Raw genomic sequence first — 12,367 nt, forward strand, 5'->3', positions numbered from 1 at the left:
CTTTTAAAAAAGATAATCAGTAATTGGCAAATAACCTAACAATGGTAAATGATACTTGGATTTTTAAAGCAAAAATCATGCAAGTCAGCATTTCATGTAGTAAAAATGGAAACATCTATCGTCTACCTCTTTATTTAAAATTTTGTCCTGATTTTAAATTTCTAAAAATTGTTTTTCTGTTTTCCTCAAATCTTAAAGCGTCTGTCAATGGCTCACCATCTACCACTTCTGAAAGTGATGGCTCTAGTACAGGCTCTCTGCCACCAACAAATACAAATTCAAGTGCATCTGAAGGAGCAACATCTGGATTAATAATTCCTCTTACTATATCTGGAGGTGCAGGCCCTAGACCATTAAATCCTGTACCTCAAGCTCCCCTCCCACCTGGGTGAGTAATTGTTTTTGGTTAACATTTGTTTTCTTTAGGCTTCTGCATAAACTTACTAATAAGGAAAGTAGTACTGAATTCCATTCTTTTAAAAAATGTCACTGGTTATGCATGTGTGTTGAGAAGTCTAGAGTCAAACTGAACAAAATAGCTTGTCATATTTGAAATTACTCCCTCATTTTAAAGCCAACTAGAAGGAAAAAAAATTTTTTTTAAAAGAAGGATTCTGAGCCTTAGGAACTTACCAAGGCCAAGTAATAAAATAGTTGCCTAATTCAGGTTGCCTTTGCTTTGAAGGGAAAATATCACTTAAATTTTATTTCTTTGCCATTGTAAAGTCATGGAAGAGTTGAATTTAGGAAACTGAAAAAAATGCAACTCAATCTCATGTAAATCTCTACTTATTATTTTTAAAATTAATAATGCTGTAGTAAAGTTATACACAGATACATTGTGGCAGTCAAATTAATCCAGAGTTCAGAATGCTAATCAAAATTAACTAGGTGATAAATTAAGAAACCCATGATGAGGATTTTAATTGCTAAAGAGACTATATTATTTATGTGGGTAGTTAGGCCATTTTCATTTTTGAAAGCCAGATTAGGAAATTCTTTGTGTCAGGGATTAGCGAAGAGAATCTGGATGGCTTCTCTTAGAAGTAACTGGTTCTTCTAAACTCTGTTGGTTTATTCCTGTCTTTTTTACTTTGGGGGTAAACCTACCAAGGAAACTAGAATACTCAGGTTGCCTTCGTCCTTAAGACTGCAGGGACACATCTGATAAAGTCTTATTCTTTGATTTCAACTTTTCTAGAACCCAAACTGTCCTTTGCCCTTCATTTAACAGCTCTCAGTCTTTCTTCAGATTTTGTAACAATAATTGCAGTTTTCTTTTCCACTCAAGTTCTTTGTGTACTCTGATCAGATTGAAACAGATTTTGTCACCTGAGTGCATTGCCTCACCCTCTTTAGAAGTAGAAGACATCTCCTAGAGCAGATACTTAAGCAGGAGAAATCTCAACCACTGTTACCTTCAGGATAACATTTCTTGACTTTATTCCTAAATTCCTTTGGTATCTGCTTTATATACTGAAATGCTTATTTGTCTCAACTCTGGGATTAAAAAACCAGGCAACTCATACATGTAGCTTATCAGCATTTTTAATTTTGTGTTTAAGTTGGGAGCAGAGAGTGGACCAGCATGGGCGAGTTTACTATGTAGATCATATTGAAAAAAGAACAACATGGGATAGACCAGAACCTCTACCTCCTGGGTAAGTGTCTGAATTGGGAAAAAAAAAGTATTCAGAACTATAGATTACATCTGTGAGGCTTCCCAGGTGGCGCTAGTGGTAAAGAACCCGCCTGCCAGTGCAGGAGACATAAGAGACATGGGTTCGAGCCCCAGGTCAGGGAGATCACCTGGAGAAGGGCATGGCAACTCACTCCAGTATTCTTGCCTGAAGAATCCCCTGGACAGAGGAACTGGCAGGCTACAGTCTATAGCATCACAAACAATTGGACATGACTGAAGTGACTTAGCACTCACACAGCATGGATTACATCTATACAGTTTCCCTGCCTTCCTACTTTTCCTCTTCTGTCTGTCTTGTTTCTATCTACTTTGCTTTATGATGGGTGCAGACTAAAAAGAGATTTTGGGAATTGATTTACTATGATGAAATATGTTAATTTCACTCATTTCTGACCTAAAGAAAGATTCCCTAAGTTTACTTTGTGAACTTTTACCTGGCTCAAACTGCAGGGTTTTAAGAGTAGGTTTTTCTCCCCCTTATTTATTTTTATTGACGTATGGTTGATTTACAGTGCTGTTAATTCCTATTGTACAGCATGCTGCTCAGTCACTTCAGTCATGTCTGACCCTTTGTGACCCTATGGACTGTAGCCTGCCAAGCTCTGCTGTCCACGGGATTTTCCAGGCAAGAATACTAGAGTGGGTTGCCATTTCCTCCTCCAGGGTATCTTCCCCACCCAGGGATCGAACCTGGATCTCCTTCATTGCAGGCAGATTCTTTACCACTAAGCCACTTGGGAAGCCCCTGTTGTACAGCATAGTGATTCTGTTATACATATATATGTTATTTTTAATATTCTTTTCCATTATGGTTTATCATAGAATATTTTTTCATGAGAAGATAATTCCTTTACAATGTTGTTAGTTTCTACTGTACAACAGGATTAGTTTTTTTTTTAAACTGGATAAGAATTATAGACCCTATCATATTTATGGTAAAGTTCTTATAAAAGCTAAAACATAATAGCAAACTCATTTTAAGATATTTGGAGAAATATTAAAATGGGATATATTAATACATGGTGTTAATCATTTAACATATTATATAAAATAATTGGATGGCAGAAAATATTTTTATTTGAGGGAAGCCAGGAGTAAATACATGAAAATATTTAGTCTTGCTAATAATCTTAAATACACACCTAAAAGGTACAGTTTTGCCTGTTAAATTAACATATAAAATCCAGTTTTGGCGAGATTTTAGGGGAACTTTGCCTCTTAATGTTGCTGGTGGTAGTATAAAGTAGTTACAGCTCTCACCGAAAGTATATATAATTGTAGTAATACCCATACCCTTAGTAACCCTCTCCAGGAAATGTATCCTAAAGAAGTAGTGCAAAGGAAGAAAAAATTTTTCAATACATAAAAGATATTTTATTATTTTATCACAGTTGGCCTGCATGCACAGATCAAAATAGGGGGGAAAATTTCAGGATGTCCCAAAAGACAAAACTTGAATTTGCCAAGCCTTGACAGCTGTTTATGTAACATTTATGTTGTATTGACAACTGTTTAGCATTTACATTGTATAAGGTATTGTTAGTAACCTAGAAATGATTTAAGGTGTATGGGAGGATGTGCCTGGCTATCTGCAAATGCCTTGCCATTTTATATGAGGGACTTGAGTATCCAAGGAATGTCCTGGAACCAATTCTGGATAATATTAAACTCATAGACATAACCCCAAACGATCAGCCAGGTAGACATCAAGTTACTTTATCAGTGTATACTTGAATGTTATGCATCCATTTCAAATGATAAATAAAATAGTTCTATTCTTGTGAAAAAGTGCTCTTCCTGACATCTATGAAAGCACTTGCACTCTCTGGCTCTCACATGTGTTTCTGTTCCTGTTAGGATTGCACCAGTGAAAAGAACATTTCAAAGAAAATGAGAGCTTTTGTCTTACTGACTTGAGACTTAATCAGTTAAGATACATGTTTCAGAAACTTGACTGATACATCTTAACTTTTAAAAAAGAGATTTTTATATACATTCCTTTTAAGTTCGCTTATAGACCATTAAAAAATATATAAAAGGTCCTCCCTGGTGATACAGTGGATAAGAGTCTGCAATGCTGGGTATATGGATTCGATCCCTGGTCCAGGAAGATTCCACATGCTTTGGAGCAGTTAAGCTCATGTACTACAACTCCTGAGCCCATGCTCTAGAACCCTACAAGCTGCAGCTACTGAGCCTGCATGTTGCAACTCCTGAGCTCTGCTGAGCTCACATGCCCTAGAGCCCATGCTTCAGAATAGGAGAAGCCCACACATTGCAACTGGAGAATAGCCCCCACTCTGCACCTAGAGAAAACCTACACAGCAACAAAGACCTAGTGCAACCAAAAAATAATAAGTAAATTTAAGTTTTTAAAAACTGTAAAGTACATACATATAAAAGACTTCAGGTAACTGAGAAGTAGTTGTGCAAGGTAAAATCTTACCAAATCTGTACCAGGGCTAAAATGAAGTCCCACTTAATTCTTAACTGTTTCACAAATATTTGTTGAATTCAGTTGTTTTTATCCTGATATAGCTGGGAACGGCGGGTTGACAACATGGGACGTATTTATTATGTTGACCATTTCACAAGAACAACAACGTGGCAGAGGCCAACATTGGAATCCGTCCGGAACTATGAACAATGGCAGCTCCAGCGTAGTCAACTTCAGGGAGCTATGCAGCAATTTAACCAGAGGTTCATTTATGGGGTGAGCATATGTATTTGGCTTTATAACCTTAATGAGTGTTTACTTTTAACCTTTTCTTACATATAAAATGTAAAGCACTAAAAAGAAAGTACAAATAGGATGGCAACCCAGTTGTTGCCGTTGATGATATTACTATTTTTCTACCTTGTTTCCCGTAGTCTGTGTAGGTGATTTATTCTTTTTAAAATTTCCTAAAGTTCAACTTCCCTTGCTTTGTTAAAGAAAGTTCTGACAACTTAAAATTTGTTTACAAAAGAATAATAAAATCCAAGCAGTGTAAAAAGAATTCAAACAGTTCTGAATTTAATACTGCCTAGCTTAGCAGAACATTAGACTGTTTGGGTCTAACAGCACCTAACTCAAGTGAAACTCATGATAGAATTGAATCATTTTGTAACATGTAAAGGTAAAATTTACACAATACATTATTTAGTGCTTGAGAAGACTAAAGAAGTTTGATTCCTTATAGAATTATGTTAAATATATTATTATGACTTTGAAACCATATTATCTTTGGTATCAAAATGTCTCCTTTCTGGAAATGGTTTAAATTTACATAAACCAACTCACCAAGAGTTCAAGAGAAGCCAACCCTCTCCATTGCCGTCTCTTCCCTTCTACTGCCATCAGTATCATCTCTGTTAGAATTCATCAAAATAAATTCCTATTCTCATTAGGCATTACCTTTTTGCCTTTTCTCCGTATTTCTGTTTCTTGGACTTTGTCATCATAATAGTTACCACTCACTCATGTAGATAAATTTGCACCTTGCTCAGCAGCTTTCGCTTCACCACCTGGTTATGACTAGGATAACTTTCTTTCATGTAACAATTTTTCCTGCCAACTTCTGCAGGCAGCTGTCAATGTTTCCCCCTTCCTGGTGGTTTTAGGAGTGAAATTAATTTTTGTCATGTCTACCTTACAGTTTTTTTTTTCCAGTGCTGTTTTACATCTTCCTTTCTTTCTAAATTATAATCATCTGCAGTATACCTGGTGAAATTTCTTTTAGGTTTGAATGCTTAGCTGGCTTGCCGCCTTTAAAGCTAGTTTCCACATGGGTGTCCAGTGGAAAGAGTAGGGGCTTTGGGGTCAGACACATCTGGGTTCGAATCCTGGTTCCACAGTTACTTTCTCTTTATGACTTTGAGTAAGTTCCTTAACCTCATCAAGACTCATTTACTTTATCTATACAGTAGATCCATAGATAAAATTACCTCACGTTTTTTTTTTTTTTTGGAGAATTCTATAAGATAAAGTTCCGTTTTTTTTTGGCACATATTAAATGCATAGAAATGTCAGTTTTCATCTTTTTTTTTTTTTTTATCTTTTCTCTCCCTGCATTTCTATCCACAAATGCAGATGTGCATTTTAGAATACATGATCTTTTATTTTTATTGAAGTATGGTTGGATTACAATATTTTATTAGTTTCAGGTATACAGCATAGTTATTCAAATTTTTATAGATTATGTAACATTTAAAGTTACTGTATTGACTCTATTTCCTGTGCTATATAATGTGTTCTTGAAGCTTATTTATTTTACATGTAGTAGTTTTTTACCTTTTAATCCACCTCTGTCTTGCGTCCCTCTTCCCACTGGTAACCGTTAGTTTGTTCTCCCTATGAATCTGTTTCTATTTTGAGTATTCATTTGTTTTACTTTTTATAGTTTTACAGTTTTAGATCCCATATATAGGTGATAACATACAGTATTTGTCTTTCTCTGACTTACTTCACTAAACATGATACCGTCCAGGTTCATCCACTTTGTTGCAGATGGCAGAATACCATTTTTTGGGGGGTGCTGAATAGTATTACATTGTGTATATATACTATATATTCTTCAGTTATTCATCTGTTGATGGAACACTTAATGTTGCTTCTATATCTTTCTTGGCTATTATAAATAACGCTACTGGGAACATTGGGGTGCATATATTTTTTTGAATTCAGGTATATATATCCATGAGTTGAGTTGTTCTATCATATGGTAGGTCTCTTTTTAGTCTTTTTGTTGTTTTTAGGTTTTTTTTGGCCATGCCACGCACCTAGTTCCCCAGTCAGGGCTTAAACCCAGGCCCTCTGTAGTGGAAGCATAAAATCTTAACCACTGGACCACCAGAGAACTTCCTATTTTTAATCTTCTGGGGAATCTCCATACTGTATTCCAAAGTAGCTGCACCAATTTACATTTTCACCAGTAATATACAGGATTCCCTTTTTCTGTACATCCTTGCCACATTTGTTATTTGTGACATTTGTGATAATAAGCATTCTGATGGGTGTGAGGTGATCTCTCACTGTGGTTTTGATTAGTGGTGTTGAGCATTTTTCACGTGCCTGTTGGCCTTCTGTATCTAGCATATGATCTTTTAAAACCTTCTTTTTAAAGACAGTTAGAAAATTCCTAAAGCACCCACATTGTGTATTGCTTCATTGTAACTTAACCAGTTTGATACTCTAACAAACTTTTCTTGAATTGCACCTTTTATTCATGAACCATTTTTCCTTTTCTCCTGTCCACATTCCTACTCTTCACTCTTGTTGTAGAGTGGTTCTAAATTATAAAGAATTTAAACAGCCTATTCTAGTTATGAACTGAATTGAACATTCTTAATACTAGCTACTTAAAAAGTGGTAAGGTGGTATTGAGAAAATCTGTTTATTTGGTAGGTGAAGTGGCCTTTGTTCTGACCCTGGTTATAGGGCAGCAGATGCTCATACACTCAGCATTTTTAACCTCAGAGTGGATATGGTTGATGATGGATCATTGTGTAATGGCTCTGGCCCATGCCTTCATTGTGCCTGTCCTTAGCTTATCTGTCCAGGGAAAGTCAGTGGGATAGGCTTAGGTCTTAGAAAAATTATCAGAACAGTTTGTCATATGCTAAACTGCTCCAAACTGTTAACAAGGTTCAAACCTTGTATAGTGTTTCTCCTTGGCTTCCCTATTCCTTATTTTTTCGTTACTGTATCTTTCAGGAGCAGGGCCAATCCTTGACTGGTCTAACTTCTTTGAGCTTTTAAATGAGAAATGGAGTATCTCTCATATGCTTTTAAAACTTTTTAGTCAGCGAACTCAGTTTCCGTAATAAATCAATGATATGGGGCGAAGAAGACCAACAGTGGAGGAAACTGCTATAAATTTAGACTTAAGAGACTAAACCAGTATGCAGTATGATAATTTTGGATTCTGATTCGATCTAGTAAGTAACCAGACACATTTAATTAGGGATTGTGTATTAGATGATAAAATTAACATAGAGTCTTTGGTAGGTGTAATAATGATACTGTGATTGTATAAGAAAATGTTCACAAATTTTAGGCTTACTAAAATAGTGAAATGATGACTGTTTTTTCCCCCTCTTTGTTTGCTCAGCAAAGAATATGGAAGAAAAATAAATGTTGGCAGTTTTGGTTACTGTTGAATCTTGTTGCTGGTTACATGGGGTACACTATCTTATTTTACTTGTGTAAAATACTTATTTTACTTATTGTGTATTTTTTCCCATAATTTTTAAAGCAATTAGTCTATTATTTATTTGCCTTATCTTACAGAAGAAAGGGTTTAACCGCATCTTACTGAGAGACCACGAAGTATCCCCCACTTTATTACATTTTTAAACTAAAACACACTCATTAACCCTTCATCCTACACACTCAGTATGACTTTTGCTTCTCTTTTTCCAGTGGTTGCCTCCTATTTTCCTTTTATCTAGCTAGACCTCTCTCTCCACCAGTGTGATAATTTCAAATAAATTTTTGAAATCTCTACAGTTCTAGGCTTATCAGTGCCTTCCACACTGGAATTCTTTCCTTTTGCTCATCTGATAGCCTATTCTTCATGTTCCTCCAACTCTCTTCTCATGATTTTAGGGTTAGAAATACAAGATTTTTCTCAGCCAGCTGATGACTGAGTACTGTTACTCTTAAGTGACTTTTGTAGGGTTTATATATTTCTCTAACTTACTGACTTAAAGCTAAGTAAGGGGAACAATGGTCAATTTGGGTGTAAAATTACTTGTAATACTTGAATATCAGATAGTTTCAAATATTGACAGATTTTTTTGTTTTCTCATGAGAATGCATTGACTTACGTTCTTGACTTTCATTCATACTTCTCTAAGATGTGGACTGTATAAGAGTATGTTATGTTGCACATGGCCAGGAAAAGGCTTATCAGAATTCATAAGCTTGCTTTCCAATTATCTGTTAGTTATTTAACCATTTTGGGGGTGGTTCTTTTTAGAATCAAGATTTGTTTGCTACATCACAAAATAAAGAATTTGATCCCCTGGGTCCCCTGCCACCTGGATGGGGTAAGTCACTTGGATTTTTTAAATTAAATTCAGTCATTTTAACAATTACATATTTATGGATGATAAACCTTGCTCTTGCTTGAGTGAATATCTGAGATTTTTGGGTGTCTTGGTTTAATTTGGAGTGCCAAAATAGGCATTAAATTCCCCAGATGTTCTAAGTTACTCTTCTAAAATTTAAAAGTATTTTGCCCACTCAGCATAAGAAGGACTGGATTATGATACTTAGGAAAATCTGGATGGACCTCCAGAGCATTGTGCTTAGTGAAAAATATTCATTTCAAGAGATTATGTTCTAATATGATTCAATTTATATAACATTCTTAAAATGACAAAACTATAGAGATGAGAAATAGATTAGTAGCTGCTAGGAGATAGCCACTGACTGGTAGGTGGTTCCAAATATAGGAGTTAACATGAGTGGTTCTTACGTAGTGGTGGAACAGTTCTGTCCCTTGACTATGGTGGTGATTACACTGATTTGTACGTGGAATGAAAGTGTATAGAACTATATATTACAGAAATGAATTCAAACTTTAAAAATTAGTAAAGATTGAATTAAGTTTATAGTCAACAGCAATGTATCTGTCAGTTTCCTGATTTTGATACTCTACCATAACTACATAAGATGTCATCATTGGGGTAAACTTATTGAAGGGTATATGAGATTCTTTGAACACTTTTTGCTTCATGATACAATACTTATTTCAAAATAGAAAGCTTTAAAGATGATTTTGATCATATTTGTGCTTTTAAAACACAGTTCAGAGGTTGATAGAGTTGATGTTATCTGAAAGAACAGTGGAAGGGGGAGCATGGTAGGGTACTGACTTTGTGTCCTACACTGTGGAGTACTTGGGTAAGCTCTATTGTCAAGTACCTTAGTTATTAAAACTTTGTTAATAGACTTTAAGATGAGCCTGCCCTACCAGATTATTTTATATGTGTTATATAAGTCATAGAGCTGTAGTAAGTTTCTAGAATAAACATGACAACATAGAAACAGTTCTGCATGGAAGAGAAAGACTATATCTCAATAGAAAGTGGAAAACAGAGTAAAACCATTTATGGAACCAGTTGAAGTTTTATCTTCAAGAGCTGCAGATATTTCAGAAAGTAATAATTCTAGGTAGTCTTATTGGGAAACATCAGTTTGATAGGTTGCTCTAGCATTGTTTTAGGAATGGAGGGGAAAAAAAATTGATGTCAAGGTCACATGAATCTGGGCAAAAAATGAAATTGGCTGATTAAGCCTGCCTTTCGGTTGTGGCTCAGCTGGTAAAGAATCCACCTGCAATGTGAGAGACCTGGGTTCAATCCCTGGGTTGGGAAGATCCCCTGGAGAAGGGAAAGGCTACCCACTCCAGTATTCTGGCCTAGAGAATCCTGTGGAACTGTATAGTCCATGGGGTCACTAAGAGTCAAACTGAGCGACTTTCACTTACCACAGAATACACAGAAGAACTGTGCAAAGAAGCTCTTAATGACCCAGATAACCATGATGGTGTGACCATACACCTAAAGCTGGACATCCTAGACTGTGAAGTCAAGTGGGCCTTAGGAGGCATTACTACAAACAGAGCTAGTGGACCTGATGGAATTCTAGCTGAGCTATTTCAAATCCTAAAAGATGATGCTGTTAAAGTACTGTACTCACTGTATCAGCAAATTTGGAAAACTCAGCAGTGGCCACCGGACTGGAAAAGGTCAGTTTTTGTTCTAATCCCAAAGAAGGACAATACCAAAGAATGTTCAAAGTACCACACCATTGCGTTCATTTTGCATGCAAGAAGGTCATGCTCGTCTATGGCCATACCACCCTGAACGCGCCCGATCTCTTCTGATCTCGGAAGCTAAGCAGGGTCGGGCCTGGTTAGTACTTGGATGGGAGAAGGTCATGCTCAAAATCCTTCAAGCTAGCCTTCAACAGCATGTGAACCAAGAACTTCCAGATGTACAAGCTGAATTTAGAAAAGACAGAGGAACCAGAGATCAAATTGCCAACATCCATTGGATCATAGAAAAAGCAAGAAATTCCAGAAAAACATTTACTTCTGCTTCACTGACTACGCTAAATAAAGCCTTTGACTGTGTGGATCGCAACAAACTGTGGAAAATTCTTCAAGAGATAGGAATGGCAGACCACCTCACCTGTCTCCTGAGAGACGTGTATGCAGGTCAAGAAGCAACAGTTAGAACTGGACATGAAACAACAAACTGGTTGAAAATTGGGAAAGGAATTTGTAAAGACTGTATATTGTCACCCTGCCTATTTAACTTATACTTGGAGTACATCATGTGAAATGCCAGGCTGGATGAAGCTCAAGCTGGAATCAAGATTGCCAGGAGAAATACCAATAACCTCAGAAATACAGATGACACTACCCTAATGGCAGATAGGGAGAGAAACTGAAGAGCCGAGCCTCTTGATGAAAGTGAAAGAGTGAGTGAAAAAGCTGGTTTTAAACTCAACATTCAGAAAACTAAGATCGTGGCACCTGGCAAGTAGATGGGGAAAAAATGGAAACAGTGACAGACTTTATTTTCTTGGTCTCCAAAATCACTACGGATGGTGACTGCAGCCATGAAATTAAAAGATATTTGCTCCTTGGAAGAAAAGCTATGACCAACCTAGACAGCCTATTAAAAAACAGAGACGTCATTTTGCTGACAAAGGTCCATGTAGTCAAAACTATGGTTTTTCCAGGAGTCATGTATGGATGTGAGAGTTGGACCATAAAGAAGGCTGAGTGCCAAAGAATTGATGCTTTCAAACTGGTGCTGGAGAAGACTCTTGAGAGTCCCTTGGACAGCAAGGAGATCAAATCAGTCCTAAAAGATATCAACCCTGAATATTTGTTGGAAGGACTTTGCTGAAGCTCCAGTACTTTGGCCACCTGTTGTGAAGAGCTGACTCATCGGAAAAGACCCTAATGCTGAGAAAGATTGAGGGCAGGAGGAGAAGGGGGTCGATAGAGGATGAGATGACTGGATGTCATCATTGACTCAATGAACAAGTTTGAGCAGACTCTGGGAGATAGTAAAGGACAGGGAAGCCTGGCGTGCTGCAGTCCACGGGGTCGCAGAGAGTCAGACACGACTGAGCAACTGAACAACAATTGCCCTTGAAGTTATTTATCCTTAACATTCCTGTGAATCAGAGATAAAAAATATAATAGTTCATAGTTATAACTATTATTGTTACTAGCTTATAAAACAAAAGGAAGGCATATGAAAGTGGTGAAGGTCTTTATTCACTAGTGTCTGGTAGTTTGGTAAGGGATCTTTTGGCTCTGTGGGACCTTATAATGGACAGTGTGTGATTGGTATGAAGTACTTTAGAAAAAAATGTTCTTAGACATACCAAACTAGAGCTGTTTGGTTGAATTCCCTGACATGAATGGTCTTCTCAGCTTTATTTCAGGAGTTGTTTTACATTCATCTTACAGAAGAGAAGCTGATGGACTGAAACATCTGTAGGTCGTATATTAATCCTCTTAATTGTATTGCAGAAAAATCTTGACTGGGTTTTGTTAGAAGCACAAACTAGTTTGCATCTTCTCTAGGGTAGCTGTTAAGAAAAATTGTTTCTTGCTCACAGAAGCATGAATTGCAGTTTGTGTTGCCTTTATT

The 12,367-nt window shown here is 36.6% G+C and overlaps 1 protein-coding gene across 2 annotated transcripts in view; it reads left to right on the forward strand.

Annotated features, from left to right (window-relative positions):
* Positions 1-12,367, forward strand: part of ITCH (itchy E3 ubiquitin protein ligase) — a 95,787-nt gene that overhangs the window by 50,640 nt on the left and 32,780 nt on the right. For both annotated transcript variants that reach the window (XM_061127102.1, XM_061127103.1), the window contains exons 9-12: positions 199-388; positions 1,566-1,661; positions 4,241-4,415; positions 8,665-8,734. In XM_061127102.1, the coding sequence (XP_060983085.1) occupies positions 199-388; positions 1,566-1,661; positions 4,241-4,415; positions 8,665-8,734 (531 nt within the window). The remainder of the gene's footprint in view (positions 1-198; positions 389-1,565; positions 1,662-4,240; positions 4,416-8,664; positions 8,735-12,367) is intronic.

Source organism: Dama dama, chromosome 23 (genome assembly GCF_033118175.1).
Source record: "Dama dama isolate Ldn47 chromosome 23, ASM3311817v1, whole genome shotgun sequence".
Lineage (NCBI taxonomy): Eukaryota > Metazoa > Chordata > Mammalia > Artiodactyla > Cervidae > Dama > Dama dama.